Below are 24,107 nucleotides of genomic sequence, written 5' to 3'. Positions count from 1 at the left end.
GCAAAAGAAAAAGAAAATTAAAAAAAAAATAGAAGCGATTTATGATCTAAATCTTTAGTGTCATCAGTCTCTTTCTTCTTTTGAAACTACAAGAAGTGTCACAAATAAATGGCGTTTTGGGTTTGGCGTGGTTTATTTTCTTTGTTGTTGTGTTGAAGTGTCTTTGTGGATGTTGGAGACATAGATCGACTTTGTGTGGGTGGATGCTATCTGCCTGTCATCTTCATTATAATCATCGAAGCCAAAGTAGTATTTACACTAGGATATGTCTCTTCTACTCATCCAAACCTTCTTCAACAACAAAGAAGACAAAATGACATATGGATGTCATCAGTCCCTCTTTCTTGAATTTTGTCCATCTCATGCAGCAAAATCTTACTCCCCTCACCTAACAAATCATTCAGCGAAACTTCATGCAGAACATTACTGAGTATCAAAGAAAAGATGTTTGCCATCGTTGATTTCTCTCAACTTTTTAGCGTTTTACATTGAGTTGTATTTTTAGGAACCATTGTGCTTTTTGTGTGTTTTTTGGTGTGACAAACGGAAGGTGGTGAGACGTTTCTATTTATAGGATTTTTTTGGCGCGTAGTTTAGGCGGGATATTGTTTTATAACAATAAATGCAATTAACATTTATCCGGATGTAAGGGTTGGCGTTTATATATTATGGCGTTTTACATTTTATGGCGTTTTTGTAGCCTGAGAGCTTAAATAAAAACATAGAAAAAAGTATGCAGTGATAAAATTGGCATTTTGTATTTAGTTGGCGTTTTATATTTCTACGGCGTTTTATGTGAGAAAAGGATGTTTTACCTTTTTTACCCTTAATAAAGCGCGTCCACGTAATAAAATTTAAGTTATTTACGAAAACGCCACCGCGCCAATCTAGTCAATAGATTGTTTTGATCGGATGATCCATAACTGTTCTCACACTTTCCCACGTTTTCTTTAAATCCTAACCCTATATAAATAACTAGAATAAATCAATTTAAAAAGAAATAAGATATTAATTTAATACGTGTGCCATACAATAATACATTTAGAGATATTATATAATAATACATTTAGAGATATTATAAAAGCACATTTCTCTTGCTATATTAGGTGTGGACTTAACTCTTAGCAATTATTTTCATCAAAAGTTGGTAGACATTTAATACCCACGTATTCAACTTTAAATCAATTGAAGAGAATTTAATAATTTGTTACTAACACCCTCATAGTGGGGCGTTTTTTAAAAAAAGTTTGAAAAATAACGCCAAAAAACGCCCACATCCCATTACATATGGGCGTTTGTGGGATTTTTTTCGAAAAAAATTGCTCCCGCGTTGTTTGAAGCACGCCTCCAGAAGTTTGAATGACCAATCAACAACTAGCAACGACTAGCTAATCAAACGGCTAGTTTTTATTTATTTATTTTTAAACCTTTTACCTATATATATATATATATATATATATATATATATATATATATATATATATATAGGGAGCCGCTAAAATAGAAACCACCCTCAGTTGTAAGAACCGCGAGAACCATTTTCAACCAATCAGATTATGCCAACATAAAGGTTATTTTGGTCATTTAAGCCAAATGTTAAATCTTTTCTCTCTCACCATTTATTACCACCAGAGAATTTAAATTCTCTCACTTTTCTCTCTCTTCAAAATATAATCACTCCTTCACCTTGACTTTCTCTTTTCAGCCATTCATACCCTCTTTCCTCCCAAAATCCCTAAAATCTCATCTCATCAAAACTCCCACTGCTCTTATCTCCCTCTCTCGAGATTCGATAATCAACATCACACACAAACTTGTTTCACCTTCTACAATCAAATCTCAAACCTCCTGGTCCTTTCTTCTCCGATCTCTCTAGTCATCGGCGGCAGGATCCGAGCTCCAGCGACTCCTCCTGCCGACGCCGCTCGCCCACACAATCAATCATCACCCCCTACACCTATGCTACTCCAGTGACGAAGATCAGAAGACGAGAGAGAGAGAGGGGGAGAGAGAGAGAGAGAGAGAGAGAGAGTGCAGCCACCGGCGGAGTTGGCGGCGATAACAGAGCCGCAGCGGCGGTGGTGCTTGTGTCCTTCCGACAAACTTCCGATGATACTCTCACCCGGCTCCTTCTTCCTTCCCAGACGACAACAAACTTCCGGTAATCTTCCAATCCCGATCTGGTTCGTTTCTTCATGTCTTTTCTAATCTAATTTCTGTTATGATACAATTGTTTCCCCCTTTGTGTTCTGATCCAAAGATTTTCATAAAAGATCTTAATCTAATTTCTAGAGAGAGAGAATTAGGTGTTTGTGTGTGTTTCTATTCGAAAGAGGCGTTCTTATTATTATTTATATTAATCAAGGTGTTGGTTTTTTTAGACTGTTTGATTTTTCAATCGTTAGGTTGTTGATTTCCGCCAAATTTTTTTTAAACCCACGGTTTTGATAAATCGGAGATCTGAGTTGTTTCGCGAGGCCGAGATTCGGCTGAATTCGATGGAAGATTTCAAGTCGATCAAATCAACCGTTGAGGGTTCTATGGAAAGCAGAGTTATATTGAAGCTCGGTTTAAAGACTTTTGCAAGGTTTTATTTATTTTTATTTATAAAGTTTCATTAAAATTGTTTGTATTATTTTTTGGCTTAGTGAATCTTGCTCTTGGGTTAATAATTTGTGTGGTTTGACTTGATTTGTAGTGTTTTTATTGCTAAAGTTTGATGTTTTTTTCGTCTGGTTTGTCACCGGGGGTAAATTAACAATGGACGATGGTGAATCAGAGGAGGGGTGGGTAAAAAGTTTTTGCAAAAAAAAAGCGAAAACCATAAACTTTTTAACGTAAAATGTAAATTTTTTAACGTAAAGCGTAAACCTTTTTACGTAAAACGTAAACTTTTTTAAGTAAAACGTAAAACGTAAATTTTTTCACGTAAAAACGTAAACTTTTTAACGCGGGGCGTAAAACGTAAACTTTTTTAACGTAAAACGTAAACTTTTTAACGCGGGGCGTAAAACGTAAACTTTTTTAACGCGGGGCGTAAAACGTAAACTTTTTAACGCGGGGCGTAAAACGCAAACTTTTATTGCTAAAGTTTGATGTTCGTTTTTTGCGTAAAAATGTTTTTGTAAAAAAAAAATTAAACCGTAAACTTTTTAACGTAAAATATGACTTTTTAACGTAAAACGTTAAACGTAAAATGTAAAAAGTTTTACGTAAAACGTCAAAAGGTTTACGCAACACGTAAAAAGTTTTACGTTAGCCGTAAAACGTAAAAATTTTACGTAAATCGTAAAACGTAAAAAGTGTTATGTAAAACGTAAAAAGTATTACGTAAAACGTAAAAAGTAAAACGTAAAACGTAAAAAGTTTTACGTAAAACGTAAAAAGTTTTACGTAAAACGTAAAACGTAAAATATAAAAACCGGCGCGTAAAACGTAAAAACGTTAAAAATGATAACGTAAAAAACCGGCACGTAAATCGTAAAAAAAACGTTAACGTAAAAAACCGGCGCGTAAAACGTAAAAAAACGTTAACGTAAAAAACCGACGCGTAAAAAAGGCTTTAAAAAACCGCGTTAAAAAACGGCGCGTAAAAGACGGTGTTAAAAAAACAGGCGCGTAAAAAACGGCGTTAAAAAACGGCGCATAAAAAACGACGTTAAAAAACGGCGTTGAAAAAACGGCGCGTTAAAAAAACGGCGTGTTAAAAAAAACGATGCTTGAAAAAACCCGACGTAAAAACGGCGCGCCAAAAAAACGTAAAACTTAAAAAGTTTAACGTAAAACTTAAATTGTAAAAAGTTTAAAAAATCTCCTAAAAAATTCTGAATTTAAAAATATTTTTAATAAAAAAGATATGTTTAAAAGATAAAAAGTATTATAATAATACAAAAAAAACTAATAAAAAACAATAAAGACAAAATAGAGTTATTTTACTAAATTACCCTTTTGGATTATTATATTAAAGACATAATAAGACAAAAAGCATTTAATATTATTTCTAGTTACTTTTAATCTCATCCATTGATCTTAAAGATCTAATGGCTAGAAAGTGGTTCTCTTGGTTCTTACAACTGGAGGTGGTTTTCATTTTAGCGGTCCCCTATATATATATATATATATATATATATATATATATATATATATATATATATATATATATATATATATATATAAACTCTTTCAAAAACTTCTCAAACACTCTCAAAAACTCTCTCAAAAACACTTCCATTTTATAAAATTTAATGGATTCCCCTAGTTCTGCATCCATGGTGAATTTTTACTTCAAAGAGTTTTTTGCGGATGGCGATGATTCCACCGACGAGGAGGTCGAGCAAGAGGCGGTTACGAGTGCTTGTCAACTAGCGGTGAGATATGTGAAGCATTGTCGTCGCCCCGAACCAGAAAAAAATAAAAGAGGTTATATTGAACGAGACCGACGCGCGGCACACGATCGTTTGATGAAAGATTATTTTGATGAGGCACCGACATTTTTGAACCAAATGTTTAGGCGTCGTTTCCGAATGAGTAAGCGGTTGTTTCTACGCATCGTCGACGACTTGGAAGCCAACTACGATTATTTTAAACAAAAAGCGGATGGGAGAGGAGCACTTGGATTTACCGGTATCCAAAAGTGTACGTCGGCGTTACGAATCCTTGCTTATGTAAACACAACCGACATCAACGACGAGTATCTAAAAATGGGCGAGAAAACAACGCGAGACACCTTGGAGCATTTTTGTCGCGGTACAATTCCTATACTTTACTATAATGTTTACAATTTTTTTTTGAAGCTTATGTTTGTGTATGTTTTTTATAAAGGTATTATTGATGTGTATGGTGCGCGTTATCTTAGAACGCCCACATGGGACAACCTTCAAAAGATCTACGAGGTACATTCGGCGGAGCATGGTTTGCCTGGTATGATCGGGAGCATAGATTGCATGCATTGGCGTTGGGATAACTGCCCGACCGCATGGCGAGGCCAACACACACGGGGTGACCAAAAAGGACCCACTGTTATTCTTCAGGCGGTTGCTTCACAGGACCTTTGGGTTTGGTCGGCTTACTTTGGCGTGGTCGGGTCATGCAATGATATAAATGTTTTTGAACAATCTCCGTTGTTAGAGGAGTGGATTTCTGGCAAAGCTCCAAAAGCGTCGTTTTACGCAAATGGAAACTACTACCCTCATGGATATTATTTGTGCGGCGGAATTTATGGTAGGTATTCGATTTTCGTGAAGACGTTTAGTGATCCTATTGATGAAAAAAGAGCAAACTTTAAAAAGGTTCAAGAGTATTCACGCAAAGACATTGAGAGATGCTTTGGGGTTCTTAAACAACGCTGGCAATATTTGAAAAATCCTTGTCGTGCATGGAACAAGCAAAAAATGAGAGATGCTATGTACGCTTGTATAATCATGCACAACATGATTTTGGAAGACGAAGGAAAGGCGATACGCCAGAATTATGTGCCAGAAGCCGTTCAAGAGGACCATCCACAGGCGTCAATGGAAGAAAGAGTGAATAATGCGCGAGAGTTGCGTTATGAACCGTACCATTCCGCGTTAATGGTTGATTTGGTACAACACGCATGGTCGGTTCGGTATGTACCACCTGAGGGTGATTAAGAAACGGAGGACGAGGAAGACGAAGTTGGCGAGGGTGAAGAAAGCGAAGACGGAAACTAGTGTATTTTTTTAAATTTAGTCGGATTTTATTTTTTTTATTTCTAGTATTGTATTTTTTTTAATTTAATGAAGTATTTTAAGTTTTTAATTAAAAATAATAATTGTTTAATGATTGGAAGGGGCGTTATTGGGCATTATTCCCACTACGACACTTTTGCAATAACCCCCAATAATGCCTCATGCTGACTGGACTGCCACGTGTCGCAAAACACCCCATGGTGGGGGCATTATTGAGCTAAACCACTACAAATGGTCTAACAAAGTTATTTTTTAACGCAAAGCTTATTTCTACTCTATAACACTAATAATATTAAATTATTTTCACTTGCCCTGATTTAAACCTGACACCTCTCTATTAAAATGCATATATCTCTATCAAGTAGGCTAGCTTCACATTCATAAAAAATTTATTTGCATACAAAAACATAAGATATAAATGAACAGGGTATGATATGATAAAATTGACCAAAATCATAGAAATGGTAGGAAGGCATACAAAGGTTGACACGTACATAATTTGGAAAATGAGTGGAAGAGTATAAGATTAGGGTTTTTCATGCGTCGATCCGAACCGAGCGAATCTTTGCTCGTATTTAGCTCGTTTACAACCGAGCGAAATCCGAACGAGCATATTCGAGAGTGTAATTTTTCGAGTGAGCGGCGAGCAAGAAACGAGCGACGAGTAAGGCCATGTTTGGATGAGCTTATTTTACCTCATTATGACTTATTGACTTCTTCAAAAAGGAGTTTTTGTGAAATGGTGTTTGGGTAATAAGGTGAAAATGAGCTTTTTAGGTATTGAAAAAGGGGAAATGAAAAAATCACTTGGTTGTGACTTTTCCAAAAAGGAGATAAAAAGGTTAAAAAGTCAATAAGGAGAAATGGAAAAGCTCATCCAAACATGCCCTGAAAAATCACGTGGGGTTTTTAACAATATTTTTTTATTATTTACTATTCAAAGTTACATTTATATAACCCGTGTAATACACGGAGTTTTTAAAGATACAACTTTTTAAGATTTGCTATGTAAAATTAAATTTATTCAATACGTGTAATATACGGGGTTTTTTAAGGATATAGTTTTTTTTTATTATTTGATAGATTTTTAACCCGACTATACACAAGTTTTTTAAAGATGCGAAGTTTTTAGTATTTAATATACAAAATTACATTTATTTAATTTGTGTAATACACATGGTTTTTAAAGATATAACTCTTTTTCTATATCTATTCAACACGTGTTATATACAGGGTTTTTAAGGATGTAATTTTTTTATTATTTAGTAGATTTATTCAACCTGATTATACACGGTTTTTTTTTAAAGATACGACGTTTTTAGTATTTAGTATACAAAATTACATTTATTTAATATGTGTAACACACATGGTTTTTAAAGATATAATTTTTTTATTATTTCATTTATAAAATTACATTTATTTAACCCGTACAATATACGAGGTTTATAAAGATATAACTTTTTATTATTTAGTATATAAAATTACGTTTATTCAACCCGTGTAATACACGGGGTTCTAACCTAGTTTATTATATAAGAATGAAAATGAAACTAAAATACTAAAAAATAAACCAAACTTGTAAATATATGCTTATTAATAATTATTAATTGCTTGGTGTAACAGCCTTTTTTTCTTGTTACGTGTAGTTCCAAATTTTATAAACATACAATTTTTAAACTTCTTAGAACATTTTTTAGAGATTTATATATATATATATATATATATATATATATAAAGCTTAAAATCATTCGTGACTTAATATTTTAAGCTTAAAATCATTCGCGACTTATTCAAATCAAGGAACATCTTTGAACTTGACATGTAAGAGAAAGAAAGCTCCCCAAATTATAATTCATACTTAGGGCATGTTTGGCTAAGCTTTTTGAAACAACTTATTAACTTATTGGCTTTTTGAAAAGTCATAAGCTCTAAAATGATGTTTGGCAATGAGGGTGTATGTGAGAGGTAAAAGTGACTTTTCTAAAAAGTCACTCAATCCTGACTTTTCAAAAAGCCAATAAGTCAATAAGCTCTTTTCAAAAAGCTTAGCCAAACATGCCCTTAGTTAACATCTAAACACAACCACACATCTTTATTTAAGATATAGTTATGGTTGATGTTTATTAGAAGAACACTTGAAATGTGTAAATACATATTACAACTCGAACGGAAATGATTAACACACTTGGCCGCAAGATACACAATCACACACTAGAATTATACCAAACACTAACACACTCCTTTTAAAAGTCATCAAAGAGACCACTCTTTCTTAAGCATCGATCTAAGATCCGATATGTGATTCTCCGGAAGGGTGATGCTAACCGTAACTCCATCAAAGTGGTCTTTCCGTGATGGAAAAACCAACACGACACCTTCATCTCCAACATTATCAATAGAACAGTTTACACAAACGGGCTTATGTCCTCTTATATTCAAATCATAAACCGGGGCTTCATGCAAGTCAACAAAAGTCAAATTCGCTCCATATACCAGAAAGTCCGGTAATTCGATGTCTGATTCCATCGCTTCCTCGATTATCTTCGTCTCATCCACGGCTTGATTCATAATCAGCAACCCGAGTTCCATTGGACTCAATTCCTCAACAGAAACGTCTGTTTTCACCACCTTAACCGTTTGGACTTTGTTTGTAATAACCCCTACGAATGAATTTTCCGGGTCCTTTTGGCAAATTGTCACCGTCTTCACATCCGACCCATGTTTAATCTTGGCTACACATTGCCAAACCACGATGCAAATCGACTCGAATGGCGATAACTTTTGATTGTCTTTATCTCCACATATCTTTGACCGAAGGCGGGTCAACTCGGCCCAAGAAACATCGAAAGAATAACTTCCCATTTTCGTGTCATTCGAAGAGACCCAATGGTCACCGACTGGCCCAACCCGTTTTATAGCGAGCGGTTCTTTTATTGGGCTTTGGGATTTTTGGGCTTCATTGTTTGAATGGGCCATACGGAGTGGTTGGGCCGGGTATTGTTTCCTTATAGCTTGTCCCCACAGGTTCATAAACGCCGCGGCTGTGAATGCATCTCCTAAGACATGGGCCCAACTCACCCCAACAGCTGTCCCTCCGCCTTTAAACTTGGTTAACTGTTGTAATAAATAAGGGTTATGTACTTTAAATAAATAAATAATCTAATCTAATCATACATAGCTTGTTTTGGATATAAATCTAAATCTAATCATATCAACTCACACACACATCCCCCCCCCCCCCCCCTCTCTCTAATGTGATCTTAATGTGAAATTTGTTATTATAGGAATTTAGGTACTACTAGATGTATTAGGTAAAAGTGCTAGAAGTAAATCTAGGAATCAATATTGTTTTGTGGACCCGGTTGTACTGGTTGGTTCAAACTAACTACATAATTGATCTGGGTGGGTCCATTTAAACCGGTCCTGGCTTTTGACGCGAATTTGTAATATTAACAAAATATGAAGCCCAAAGCAAAGAAAATATTATTTAATACCAGGTTACATAGTTACGTATTTTGTTTAGGTATAATATTATATGGATTAGGATCAAATACAAAGGATCCTAATTGTAAGAAGTGTAAAAAGGATTTATAGAGTGATAAGTGTTCAATAACCTAAAAAAACCCACTACACAAAAAAACCCCACTACAAAAAAAAACTTAAACATCCACCACCACCAAAAACCTAAACCCCCCCCCCCCACATCACCCACCCTTAAAAAAAAAAAAAAAAAAAAAAAAAAAAAAAAACATTTTTTTTTTGCCGAGGGGGTGGGGGTTTAGGTTTTTTGGGGGTTTTTTGGTGAGGTATAGTTTTTTTTTTGTTTTTTTTTTGCCGGGGTGGGGGGGGGGGAGGTTTAGGTTTTGGGGGGGGGGGGGGAGGGTTAGGTTTTTGGGTGGTGGTGGGGTGGGGTGGGTGTTTAGGTTTTTGGTGGTGATGTAGTGGGTTTAGTTTTAGGTCATTGGACACTTGTCACTCTATAAATCCTTCTTACACTTCTTACAATTAGAAGCCTTTATAAAATAACTTGACCCTATATTATATATATGTGTGTGTTTATTTTATTCACAAATTATCAGTAACGTTATCTAGTTTTTCTAAAACATTCCAACTGATCCAACTAGTGGACCAATAAAGTGACGAGTTCTATGACCGGTACAGTTATGAAAACATGAGGTAGCAAAGCAAACCTGCATTAAAACTGGTGGAGAATAAAGCAAGTCCGGACCAAGGACTTGGCTAGGAACAAGAAGCTTATGTCTTGCATCATCTCTTGACTCGAGCCACTCATCTAGACTCATGTTGCAGCTAGCCTCAATAAACCGCACCCCACAATCATTGCACTTGATATAGGGCCGGCCAGAGTCGGACTTCCTAAAGCGCCCACAAGGGATATAGGCGTGGTTCATCCAATAGAAGATGGTCTCCTTAATGTTGATGATGGTTAACCCTTCAAATGCTTGGCTTTGGAAATAGTAAACGGTCCGGATGTAGTGAAGCTTCATGGCTAGGTCCATGCCGGTTAGCTCTTGAACCACACCTTGACCGGATACATGTCCTGGTCCAACCGTTGAAATCTTGATGTCGTATATCGGGCTTTGTTCGTTCGACAACACCATTTTGTGTTTGACTGTTTTCTTGTTTTGTGCCAAGATAGAATGAGGAATGGGAATATGAAGGAATGTTTAAATAGACCAGACTTACCATTTACATATTATTTTTATTATGAATTTCATAGTTGAGATCTCATCATGCAGTCAATGCTGAGCCCCCCCATACCCCAACTAGTTACTTGAGATAATGTTGTTCATTAAATGGTCACTTTTTTCTAGCACAAGTGGTTATCAGACTACATGGTATGGTGATGGACCATCCTTGGAGGATGATCCGCCACGTAGGCGACACATCATAGTCCTCCCAAGGATGGATCATCCTCCAAAACTAGGGGGCATGGGAGGATGGTCCTAGTCATCATCCTCCACCACTTTTATGTTTTTTTTTAATCTTCTATTTTTTTTTAACATTTAACAAATAAACTAACAAAAATATTCTATTATAATTAACCTAAAATAATAAAATGTACAACAATATAATTAAATATTCTATTATAATTGTCACTAATATTAAAAAATGATATAACCTAAAATAAAAAAAAATGTACAGCAAACAAACAAACGAAAGGTGCCCCACCATTTATTCCTCTCTCAAAAAATGACAACCATCACCTTCCTCTCTCTACTATTTATTCCTCTCTCTTCCTCTCTCAAAACCGTCGGAAAACCTCTGTGTCGCCGGTAAACCGCCGGAAACCTCACTAAGCCTCCATTCACAAACAAACAAACAAACAAAAGGTGCCCCACCATTTGGATCGTCCTGGACGTCGGTATGTCGACGGTGAAGACGGGGACGAGATGAAGACGAAGAGGGCGGCATGAAGGTTGGATCGGCGACGGTAGGGGACGGTCCAAAGCCGATCCCCATACCGTATAGCCTCAAATCCGTCTTCTTAGGACTTGGGATATCTTTTAACTCTTCTTTAATTACACTTAAGTGTTACATCACTCATTTTTTTCTCATTTCATTTTGTCTTATTTTAAACAAATTGTTTAATCTCGTTAACTCCATCAAACCCCTATTATTTAGTGGTTTAAAAAAAGAATAATTAATTCAATCTCTTAACATTCGGTTAACATATTAACACACAATCATTCCAACGCCCCTTAACACAAAGAGGGAGTAGTATACAATGCAGGTTAACATGTCATGTCACTGTTAACACCCCAAATGTTAAGGTAATTGATTCATATGCTAGATTTGTTTAAAAAATTGAATAATGTCATAAATTTTATAAAATTATTATACACACATATAAAACTAGGTTAAAACAAATATGAAGCTACTTATTCTTGTGGTATGAATTTGTCATACTAACAAAATATAAATCCTGAAATAAATAAAAGAGTTAAATGCCATTTTAGTCCGCGTGGTTTGGGCCATTTTGGCAGTTTAGTCTAATTGTTTCATTTTTTGCATGTGGGTCCAAAAAGGTTTCACCGTTGCCATTTTAATTCAATGGGTTAACTTTATCCATTTTTTCTGTTAGTGAGAATGGCAATTCGGTCATTATATACGGCCGAATTGCCCTTCTAGTTAACATAATTACATATAAAATGACCGAATTGCCCTTATCGCTAACAGAAAAAATGGATGATGTTAACCCAGTGGACTAAAATGGCAACGGCGAAACCTTTTTGGACCTACATGCAAAATATGAATCCTTTGAACTAAACTGACAAAATAGAACAAACCACAAGGACTAAAATGGCATTTAACTCTAAATAAAATATGAAAACAAAAATATCAAATTTTGTCCGATGTTGTGGGCGTGGGTTTTGGGCGTTTTGGCCCTTTAACGCCGGGTGCTCCACCCTGTGTTGACGTTTTGGTCAGCGGTGCCCACTTGGCGTAGAGATTCTTCCTGACGTGGGACGAGAGGGGGTGTATGACATGACGGGCTATGGTTGACTGGTTCAATGTTGTTTTTTTTTTAATTTTCTTTGTAGTTTTTAAAATAGGCTTATGAAATGAGTGATTATTTGGAAATTGACCGGTGCTAGAGAGAAATAAAATATTAAATGTTGTATAATAACAATGGGACGAGAGAGTTGGTCACATTGATATAGAAGGAAACATCAACATCTAATCTTTTTACAATGTATAAAGATTAATGAATTTATTAGACACACACACCAACATAGTATCTTTAGTTTTTATTACATATATACATATTATATCTTATTAGATTACAATACAATACAGGGGAAGAATCAACTAAAAAGTGGATTTTACCTAAATAGTCTAAGAAGGATTGTGATTATGACATGTGGCTCTCCTAATAAGTAGGAATGAAGAGCATTTTGGTCCTTATAAATAGGAGTGAAAATAACATGTGTCGCCCCTTTTGTTTTTTAAAAATACAACAAAAAAATCTAGTACAAAAAAAATCTAACATAAAAAATCTAGTACAAAAAAATATAGCACAAAAATGTAGTACAAAAAATCTAGCACAAAAAAAATATCGCGTGAAAAAATTCAACAAAAAAATGTAGTACAAATAAATCCAGCACAAAAAATTAAGAAAAAAAAATTTAAGACAAAAAAATTCAGCACAAAAATATAGTACAAAAATCCAGCACAAAAAAAATGTTATACAACATAGAAATACAACGCATTTTAGTGAGTTTTTTTAGTCTTCATATTTTATATAGCAATATGGTACTCAAATTAAAGATAAAAAGACGCTCGATTTTACGTTGAAATTTTTATGAAAAAATAATGTCGTATAAAAAAGTTATGAACGTTTAAAAAATGAGTATAAAATATGCATCTGTCTTGCATGTGCAGAGAGAAAGTCTATAAATAGGATTTTCCTAAGATACCCTTGCACTCCTCCTTTCTCCTACACTTTCATCTTAACCATTGATTTGAAAAATGAATGGTTAAGATTTCTTCTCATCCTACTTAGGCAAAATAAACTTTTTATTTGATCTTTCCCCTACAATATAATATATTATATTGAGTTAAGTTCACGTACAAAGTGTTATATCGTGCAAAACATACAAAAGGCATGAAAAAAAAACGCGGTGACATTTTCGTAATTATTTACTCGTATGGTAATTATCAAAATTACTCTACAAATGATCTTGTTGGGTAATTTTGATCTTGTAGAGTAATTTTGTAAAATGTTCTTGTAGGGTAATTTTGATCTTGTAGAGTATCATAATTACTCTACAAATGATCTTGTATGGTAATTTCGATTTTGTAAGGTAATTATGTAGAGTATCATAATCACTCTACAAATGATTTTGTAAAATAATTTTGAATTGTATATTGTTTGATAAACTTGCAGAGTAATTTTGATACATTTGTAGAGTAATTTTGATACACTTGTAGACTAATTTTGATAATTACCATACAAGATCAAAAATTACTCTACAAGATACACTTGTAAAGTAATTTTAATAATTATCCTACAAGATAAAAGTTACTCTACAAGAATCTTGTAGGATCGCGTTCGGCCCTGTTTGAGTCGATCAGAGAAATTCCTATCCAAATCAAGAGGCGGAAACTAATGATTTGGTGCTATTCTAGCTGGATTCACTTTAATCTTGCTGTTTTATTGATCAATAACTCGATTACACGTTCAGACAGCACTTCGTGGCTTGTCGGAAGAAAAACACCGTAAACTATGTATATTGGTTCGCTCGAGAGACCCCTATATATAGATGAGTTGGGTTCGCTTATACATACATGCACGTATAAGCGAACCTACATCGTGACACAAGAGTGGATCTCATCAAAGCCATATAAGCGAACCTGATCTAGACTGACACATGAGCGAACCTAGGTATGTAAACATAAGCGAACCTATTACAATCTAGTGTTTCTAGGATTTCGTGTCATGTCTGATCTGTCCAACTTTAAGACTCGATGTAAGACGTAGTCGACAGACGTAAGTGCACCAACAAACTCCCCCTCGGATGTTGACAGAGTCTTCGAGTATTCACAAATGTCAATCTACAGTCTTTATCAGTCTTCAATCTTCCTTTGAAATATCTGTCATTTCAAGAATCCTCGTTCTCTTTCTTTATCATCAACAAACTCCTCTCTCTCAAATGTTGACACGGTGTCTTCAGACTCCCCCTCTCAAACAGCTGGGATCGTAATCTGGAATTCACAACTTCATTCTTAGATCGTAACCTGGCACTTCATCACATTCAGGTTTCGGAACCTTATCAACCTGCAAAACTCTACCCAAAAATAAATTTTCTGATAACCATTTGTGGATAAGTTTTTCAAAACTAATTTACCACTTGCAGGAATAACGTTTTATAGCAAAAACTTTTCTCATCTTCATTTCTATAATCTTCAAACACTTTCACCCAAACCATTTGTTCATCATGTTTAGCACTCGGAATTTTGAAAATCAGCTTTCCAAAATTAGTTATCGAAAATCTTTTTGGATTTTTCAAAATTTATGCTAAAACACACCAAAAATCTTTTTGAATTTTTTTAATAAAAGTAAATACATAAACGAAATATTTACAGACAATATTTTTGTGAGTTCGTGCAAGAGGATCATATCAGTTATGAAACATATCACTAACACCGTTAAGCTTGACTACATATTAAGTTCTAAACAATTTACCTAGATTGTCAGTATGTTTGTCCACTGAAGTTTTCACACAGACTTCAATTGATTCGAGATACGTTATTAATGTTTTAGAAACTAAAACTTAATTGTGTATCACTCCACTTGAATATACTCCCGTATCCAGATCCCAATATTCAGTCTTACAGGTGAGTATACCACAGCTGATATCTGTAAAGGGGTAATGTGCGAGGGCCGTGAGAGCTCAGGTCGGTACTTCCGTATACGCAGAGAGATGACGGCTTCGACTTTTGGTGGGTCCCCTTTAGAGGATCTTTTATTACAACAGCAGAGATTATCAATTTTATTGTTTAATCAGATTGCTGAGGGCGAGCTTATGTTTCAAAGCTTTTTGCAGAAAGTATTATTCGGGGACTAGGTCAGTATTTCCATACAGCAGAAGTCCTGGAATAATACCCCAGATATCACTGAGTATAAAGACCTAGTATCTCAGAATACGGGACCTTTCAAACAAGATTTCGGGGGTTACCCATATATTCAAGAATAGTTACCCACGAATTAAACAAGTTTGAATTTAGGTTTATATCTCATTTCAATTTACTAAATGTGCGAAAACCTACTGACACATCCGCAGTAAGATTGTTTATCACTTTTAAACATTACATTTCTTTAGCATGTTGTGATAGTTCACTGATGTACTATCATTTCCTCTTTTATGCAACAAAACTCATTTTTCAGTTTTATCATGTTTTTGTCTTTTTTAAATTTTCTGATGTTTTTGGATTTTCTAAAATTTCTTACTCCCCCTAAAATTCAAATACATCTAATGAAAATTGAAAACAAACTGTACAGAACATGACAACTGATATCGAATCGCCTCAATTCTCCATCCATTTGGCTTAAACAATCAGAACTCCCCCTCACAACAAACTATTTTCCCATAATGATTTCAAAACACTCAAGTTTGTTTTAATCAGAATGGTTTTTCCGGAAAATAAGTTTGATGGATTTTACCAACTGTAGGTTATGGGGATCAAATCATCACATTGACTTTCAACCAATTGTAGGAGAAATTCAAGTACAAATTAATGTCCTTGATTTACCATATGCAGATATGCACAAACAAATCTTCAAACCTGTTTTTCAACCATTTACCATCTGTTGGTTGAATTCTCAAGGTGCCGATTCCTACTCCTCGCTTACAAACCTGGGAGTTCCGGCAAGTCCTCCAAAACCTCAAACACAGATTTAGAAGGATGCCGATTCATGATCCACGATTACCAACTAGGGATCTCCGGTAAGTCAGGTTTTTATTCTTTGAAAATATATCCACCCAAGCCAGACCTTCCTTGGGTGTAACAACATCTTCTTCATCTTTTCTTTCAACAGACTTGTAAACACGTCCTTTGGAAGCATAAAAATCTTTGATGCTTTTGGCCTTACAGTTGACCATTTGTCCAAAGATACGTTTCACATTTCCGTTGAAAGTTTTTTCAACATCAAATTTCTTCTTGTCAGAATAAAATTGATATGAAATTTCAACCTTTCCAACTTTCTTCATAAAATTTTCAGCACGCAATGGTGGAAAATTTTCATCGTTCATAATTGGAACTTTCTTTTCAACCTTTTTCTCAACACGTGGCTCTTCTGATTTTATGGAATCAGATTCATCACCAGAACTATTACCTGAACCTTTCACAACCCATTTTTTATTTGGCACATTATCTTTTCTTCTTGAAGCGTTCTTTGAACATTCTCCTTTCTCAAAAGTTGAATTTTCAAAGCCAGTAAACTTCCGGGTTGACAGTTCAGTCTTCTCAACAACTTTTTCTTTCATTTTACCAGAGACAACCTGGTTTGGCTTGAATGTCTTTGGACAATCCTTCGCCACATGACCAGTAATCTTACACTGAAAACAAGTTCTCTTCTCAATCTTCTTAGGAACTTCATTCTTCTTCAGTTCTTCTTGCTTCTTGGCAAGAAATTCCTGATTAGACTGCTTTCTGAATGATTGTTCTTTTTCAGCTTCTGACGTTTTTCCTGAAACAAACACAGTTTTTGGTTTATACATTTTTTCATTTTTATAGTTTTTCGGTGGAATAAAACCAAGACCTTTCTTTTTGAAATTACGATTATGATTTGGTTTCTTTTGAAAACTATAACCACAGTTGTAACCCATTTTCTTGTTGATTCTTTGTTGATCTCTTGAAGTGTATTGTTTAGATTTTCCGATAAGATTTAAATCTTTTATTTCAGAAATATTAATTTCTGTTATTTTGAATACCTTTTGAATCATTTCAAGTCTGACACTTCTTATTGGAAAACTCTCATCAGAATATAATTTGTCAGAACCTTTCAAAGTATATGCCAGTTTGACCGATTCATCATTCAAATTAGATTTTGAAAGTAAAAACTCTTTATCATAAACCCGTTTGTCCTTTTTATTGTCAGCTTTGACGAATCAGATACAGACTTTGACTCTGGTTTGGACTCCGGATTTGACTCCTCACTGTCATCTTTCTCCAACACTTGATCGACCACACTTTTTATCAACTTTGACTCATGATCAGTGTCAAATGACGTGTACGTGACATCAATACTTTCTGGCAAGTTATCCGATGGCCCAGACTCCCATTCTAAGTTTATTGCTTTTTCAACTCTCTCAGAATTTGGATTTCGAGGTGAATATCCATTTTCGACCGGGGGCGGACATCTATTGTAGACCACACTTGATTTCTTACCAGAAGTCTTCACTTTTTCTTCGTCTTTTGTCACAGAATTCCTTTCTTCAGATGTCTTCACTTCTTCAAACGTTTTCAAATTCTCCACAACTGGATAAATCCTGTCAACAACAAAAGAAGAACATGAGTAGCTTTCTAATAACTTTTTAACTTTCTCAGTTTCTATCTTGTGTGTCGTTAATTCCAACTCCAGATCAGCACATTTCTTTATATGGAAATTTGCATCATCAAGCTGTCTTAGGTATGCTATCTTTAGTGTATTTATAGCCACAGCTTGTTCACCACTCGAATCAGTATATTTGTTGATTTCTCTGTTCATTGTATCATACGATTCCTTCAATCTGTTTATGTTATGCAGCAACTCATTATTCTGCTGGATTAAAGAATCACAATTCATGCACTTTTCTGGAACATTTGTTCTGCTTCAATCTTCACTTCAAATTCAGGAACCTCTTTGACGGTCCTATTTAGTTGCAGAAACTCAGCTCTTCTCTTTTTCTCGGCTTTAGCTTCAACTTTTAATCTCTCTTCCTCTTCTTCCTCTTCTTCAAGCTTTCTTCGTCTTGCTTCAGCAGCTTCCATGACTTTCCTGTTTCGTTCTGCACATTTCAAATCATAAGCATTAGCAAAGAAAGCAGTTGAAGTAATTTTGGACATCTCTTTGGCCAAAAGATCTTTATCTGGGCAAAAATCATCCAGTTGAAGCCTTCAGCCAATTTTTCATCATCTTGTTCAGCTAGACACACTTTGCTGTTTGTTGGAAGATACTTATCCCATGTAAAATTTTCATATTTGCCTAGACATGCTCTTTTTGAACCATCAATCACATCTCTTCTGTGAGCAGTTTGTGCCTGATGCTGTGCTGGTGGTGTGACTTGATGATAAATCGCCTTTTTGTGATAATCGTTGTTTCCGAAAGGATTCTGGACTCCGGTAGCTTCACGATTTTTGCACTCCCTCTTGAAATGCCCCTTTTCCCTGCAACGAAAACATGTAACTTTAGATTTATCAAAACCCAAAGTTGAAATGTTTGCATCACGAAAATCATCTCGGCCTGTAATTTGTTTAAACTTTTGAGCACGTCTCATCACACTAGCCATGCACCATTTTTTGTCCATTAATTCCATTTCTTCAGCATCAATTTGATCGTAATCCTCTTTCGTGAGCATTGGATTACCGATCTTTCCGGCCACAAAACAACTGTATGACTCTAAAATCATCCCCAACAAAGACATTTGATTCTTAGCAACTTCTTCAGAATAATCTTGATCACTTTCAAGATTTAATACAATGTTACATTGAAGTCTTTTTCCGTTCTTTGTTGCAGAAATGTTTGGATCGAATGATGAAAATCTTGTGCTGCTAGATCCCTGGGATGACTTCTTTTCAGGAGAATCTTTAACGCTGAAAGCAGTTTCAATTTTCGGAGAATGATTTGTCGTTCCAGGAACACCACCTTTGTAATACAAGCTGATGTCTTGTTCTCCATCATAATTCTTCATCCTGGCTATCTTCCTCTGCTCCATCTCTTGAGCTTCCAGGTGCTTGATGAAATCTCCTAGTGTCATATTCTTGTAATCTTTTCGATTGGATCTCAGCATCATCAAAAACGTTCCCCATGTTTCATGTGGAAGCGCATCTGCAAGTTTTTCAATTAATTCATCAGTATCTTTCTTAACACCAAGTTTTGACATGTTTCTCACCAAGTTACAATATCTATCAATTATCTGCTTGGTACTTACATTTTTCAATCCCCGAAATAAGTCAAATTCTTTCTTCATGAGAGACATCTTATTCTTGAGCATATCATCACTTCCCGTAAACTTTGCTTCCAATTCTGTCCAAATTGAATACGCAGTTCCATCATGTTGAAGCAGTATTAAGATATCTTCTTTTATCGCTTGCTGAAGCAGACTCACCATCAATTTCTCATCTCGATATTTCTTTTTATCTTCAGTACTCATCTCTCTAAGTGTTAACGGAGCACCATTTGCAACGTTGTTTTTTGTGGGCCTAACATATTGTTCCTCAGTGTGTTCCCACGCATCTAGATGGTAAGCCTCGACCCAGTTTCCAAAACGTTCAGACCACACATTATAATCATCAATATCCATGAGTTTGGGTGGTTTCTGAGATGTTCCGGTTTCATTTTCAATCAAAGCACTTTGAGTCATTGAAATCGGGGTTGCAAAAGCGTTATAGAATTCAGTGTCCATTGCTCAATTATCCAAGGTTCACAAAAACTTTCAAACTTATACAAACTGTTCAAATAAGCGAACCACCAACTGTCCAGAAAAGCAAACCAACCAAGTGTCGTAAAAGCGAAACTATCACTGTCACAATAAGCGGACCAGATATGTTGACCAATGAGCGAACCAGATGAACAGATCAATGAACAGACCAGATGAGCGGATCTCTTGAGCGAAGCTGTTTGTTCAAGCGGACCTGTCACTTGAAGCGGATCGAGCAGGTAGTTTTGGAGCGAACCTACTCAAAAACTGTTACTAAAAGCGAAACTGTCTTGTAATTTTGAGCGAACCCACTCAGAATCTGTCACTAAAAGCGAACCAATTAACTTGCTGATGTCATTGTTCGAACAAGTACGTACGAGCGAACCCCCTAAAATCTTAACTTCTAGGTTGATTTTATATCTGAAAAGTTCAAGGGTTTACTAGTCCATGATTCTGAGTGCAGTGTGTGATTTTGAGTCGGTTTTACCGTGAAAAATTTTGAAAATGTGAAGAAAGTGTAGAAAAATAGATGAAAAACAGCTAAAATGGCAAGAACTCCTCCTCCAGAGCTCTGATACCACTTGTAGGATCGCGTTCGGCCCTGTTTGAGTCGATCAGAGAAATTCCTATCCAAATCAAGAGGCGGAAACTAATGATTTGGTGCTATTCTAGCTGGATTCACTTTAATCTTGCTGTTTTATTGATCAATAACTCGATTACACGTTCAGACAGCACTTCGAGAACACTTCGTGGCTTGTCGGAAGAAAAACACCGTAAACTATGTATATTGGTTCGCTCGAGAGACCCCTATATATAGATGAGTTGGGTTCGCTTATACATACATGCACGTATAAGCGAACCTACATCGTGACACAAGAGCGGATCTCATCAAAGCCATATAAGCGAACCTGATCTAGACTGACACATGAGCGAACCTAGGTATGTAAACATAAGCGAACCTATTACAATCTAGTGTTTCTAGGATTTCGTGTCATGTCTGATCTGTCCAACTTTAAGACTCGATGTAAGACGTAGTTGACAGACGTAAGTGCACCAACAAATATTTTACAAAATTACTCTACAAGATCAAGATTACTCTACAGGATCATTTATAGAGTAATTTTGATAATTACTAATAATTACGAAAATGCCATTGTGTTTTTTCAGCAAAACCTTCAGTTCTTACATTTTGTACGTTAAAATTATTTGTATTAAATATTTTATCATATTATATTAAGTAATATTTGATTATATTATTTCAATTCAATAGCTTTATATGCCTTTCCTGAGTTTAAGGAATGTTCAAAATTCTATATACTAACAAAACGTAATTGGTCTATTTGGTTAATTTCATTTTTTACTTTTCTTCCCAGGTTTGTTATTTATTTTTTCATATCTATTTTGTTATTTTTTTTCTTTTCTTCTCTACAAATTTTAGCTTTATTTTTTATTCTTATTTTTACCTTACAACTCCCGTTGTATTATTATTAATATTAAAGGAGAACTACAATACCGTCGCGAATCGCGGATTAGATACTAGTTATTAAATACTTTACATGGGATACGGTTATGTTTGAGGCTGTTTCTTTTATTAAGAATAGCAATTTTCTGATTGTGATCGGTAAAATTAAAGGAAGTGGGTTGGCTCTGAACGTGGTTAACGTTTATGCCCCTCAAATGGTTAGGGCTAAAAAAGATGTTTGGATTGAGCTTTCTTCGATTATGGAAGATCACCCCGGAATGTGGGTAGTAGGGGGGGGGGATTTCAATGCGGTTAGGGTCCTTAGCGAGAGGAGAAATTCCAGATTTAACAATGCATGTGCGGCGAATTTTAATTATTTTATTTTCAACTCGGGGCTTATTGAGTATGATTTGAAAGGAAGGAGTTTCACTTGTATCAGAGGAAATGGCAGAAAATCAAGTAAAATTGACAGGTTTTTAGTATGTTCGGAGTATTTCAACCGCTGGCCGGAAGCTACGTTCAGGGCTCTCCCGGTTAGCTATTCGGATCATGGTCCTATTGTGCTTATTTCCCAATTAAGGAATTTTGGTGCGAAATCTTTTAGAGTTTTTAACTCTTGGTTGGAGAAAGAAGGCTATAAGGAAGCGGTGGAAAATTCTTTGGAGGGTTTTAATTGTTCGGGTCCGCCGGATGTTGTGTTGATCCAAAAGTTCGTGGCTATTAGGAATGGGATTAAAAAATGGAAAGAGGAGATGGTTAAGTCAGAAGGGGAAGCGGTTAGTAGAGCTCTAGAAGAAATGGAAGAATTAGAGAGTGCCATGGAATCTAGAGAAATAACGGAGGAGGAAGAGTGGTCCTTTTTGGAGAATAAAAAAGTTTTGTTGGAGGTTGAGAGAAGTAAGTTGATGGATTTGAGACAGAAATCTAGAACGAAGTGGCTTTGGATGGGGATGAAAATTTCAAATTTTTTCATGCTCATGTAAACTGTCGGAAGCCAGTTAATGGCATCCCGGGCCTTAATATTGGTTCAAGTTGGGTTAATAAACCGTCGGTAGTTAAACTGGAAGTGTTGAAGTTTTTTAGGTCTAGGTTCTTGGAAGAAGTGCCTAATAGGCCGTCTTTGGATTGTATGGATATTAGTAATTTGTCGGAGATGGAGAAATCCGGGCTTGTGGTGCCTTTTTCGCTAGTGGAGGTGAAGAACGCTTTAAAGGATTGTGGGGATGACAAAGCGCCCGGCCCGGACGGTTTAAATTTTAGATTTATTAAAGAATTTTGGCATATGTTTGAGGAAGATTTTATGAATTTCTTCGCTCACTTTTATGATCAAGGGAACTTTAGTAAAGGTTGTAGTTAATCTTTTATCACCCTTATTCCCAAGATTAAAGACCCGATTGAGTTAAAAAATTATAGACCCACTAACCTCATTGGGGTCATTAGTAAGTTGTTGTCGATGGTTGTTGGTGCATATGTATGTCGACTTCGGCTTGTATCGAGTCTTGTACTTGAATAGATAGATCGTGCGAAACACCCTTGCCTATAGATAGTAGGTGGTGCCATCTCATTTGTAACTTTCCGGTTTCAGTGCTGAACTGCTGCCGAAGTGTCTTCTCGCTGTAAAACGTTGTTATATCAATCAAAAAGAAAATTAGAGTGTAAATCAAGCTGTTTTGAACTCTATACGTTAGTTTCCGCCTCTCGTATTGAGAAGAACACCTCTGAACGACTCGTTTCGGTCGTGAAAACGATCCTACAAGTGGTATCAGAGCTCAGGAGGAGGAGTTCTTACCGTATTCAGCTTGATTTCATCATTTTTCTGACTTCAACACCTTCTTTTCAAAATTCAACAAGTTTTTACGGTTAAAATGGGCTAATTTTCTCACATTATATGCGTAACACTGTTTTAACAAAGCCTTGAAAGAATTGGATCTAAAATCAATCTAAAATTTGATCAATTGGACAAAAATCAGATCGAAAAGATGACATCAGCAGCATTTCGCATGGAATAGATCATTCATTTCGCACGAAATCACATTTGTGATTCGTTTCGCTTGAAAACGTAGCTCATTTCGCACGAAGTCAGTATTTCGTATGAGATTTGGTTGATTCCGCACGAAATCATCATTTCGTGTGAGCTATTTCGTACGAAATCACTATTTCGTATCAAAGTGTTGTCATTTCATTTGAAAACTTCATTTCGCTTGAAGTTTGATTCTATTTCATACGAAATCACCATTTCGTACCAAAGGAGTTAGTTCGTGGGAAAAGAGTCATTTCATGTGGATCATTTCGCACCAGTGGGTCATATCGTGTGAAAGTGCATTTTGTTTGAAAGTGTTGATTTCGTTTGAAAGTGTCTGTTTTTGAGAAACTTGCTACCGAATCATGGAAGAGGAATTCTATAACGCATTTGCTACTGCCCCGACTACTCCGGCTACCATTGCTCAAAGCCTGAACATAGAAAATGAGACAGGAACTTTGCAAAACCCCCCGAAACTAATGGGCATTGAGGAGTATTATGGTTGGAAAGATCGATTCGAAAACTGGGTTCAAGCAAATCATTTGAGATCTTGGGAATGTATTGAGAAGAAATATGTTAGACCTCGTACTGATTTGGGAGTTATTAAATCAATTTCTGAGTTGTCAGACAAAGAAAGAGACATGTATAAAGTAGAAAAAATGATGATCAGACTACTCCAACAAGTTGTGAAAAAAGACATCTTCATATTAATTCAACATGATAATACTTCACGTTCGATTTGGGAAGCACTCCGAATTAAATTTGAGGGAAGT

General features: G+C 35.6%; 3 protein-coding genes across 3 annotated transcripts; 2 read left to right on the top strand and 1 right to left on the bottom strand.

Annotated features, from left to right (window-relative positions):
* The first annotated feature begins 4,220 nt into the window (after positions 1-4,220).
* LOC110906848 lies at positions 4,221-5,703 on the top strand. Its single transcript, XM_035982838.1, has 2 exons — positions 4,221-4,746; positions 4,822-5,703. Exons 1-2 carry the CDS (start codon positions 4,245-4,247, stop codon positions 5,628-5,630), a joined length of 1,311 nt encoding a protein of 436 aa, XP_035838731.1. The 5' UTR covers positions 4,221-4,244; the 3' UTR covers positions 5,631-5,703.
* A 2,070-nt stretch (positions 5,704-7,773) lies between these two features.
* On the bottom strand, positions 7,774-10,431 carry LOC110908568 (protein ECERIFERUM 26). Its single transcript, XM_022153510.2, has 2 exons — positions 9,899-10,431; positions 7,774-8,822 (listed from the first exon to the last, which is right to left on the bottom strand). Exons 1-2 carry the CDS (start codon positions 10,325-10,327, stop codon positions 7,962-7,964), a joined length of 1,290 nt encoding a protein of 429 aa, XP_022009202.1. The 5' UTR covers positions 10,328-10,431; the 3' UTR covers positions 7,774-7,961.
* A 10,990-nt stretch (positions 10,432-21,421) lies between these two features.
* LOC110906849 lies at positions 21,422-22,671 on the top strand. Its single transcript, XM_022151919.1, has 2 exons — positions 21,422-22,211; positions 22,313-22,671. Exons 1-2 carry the CDS (start codon positions 21,422-21,424, stop codon positions 22,669-22,671), a joined length of 1,149 nt encoding a protein of 382 aa, XP_022007611.1.
* Positions 22,672-24,107: the final 1,436 nt, after the last annotated feature.

Source organism: Helianthus annuus, chromosome 14, assembly GCF_002127325.2.
Source record: "Helianthus annuus cultivar XRQ/B chromosome 14, HanXRQr2.0-SUNRISE, whole genome shotgun sequence".
NCBI classification, from domain to species: Eukaryota; Viridiplantae; Streptophyta; class Magnoliopsida; order Asterales; family Asteraceae; genus Helianthus; species Helianthus annuus.
Note: the sequence above shows the minus strand (reverse complement) of the source record. Positions and strands in the feature narration are given on the sequence as shown.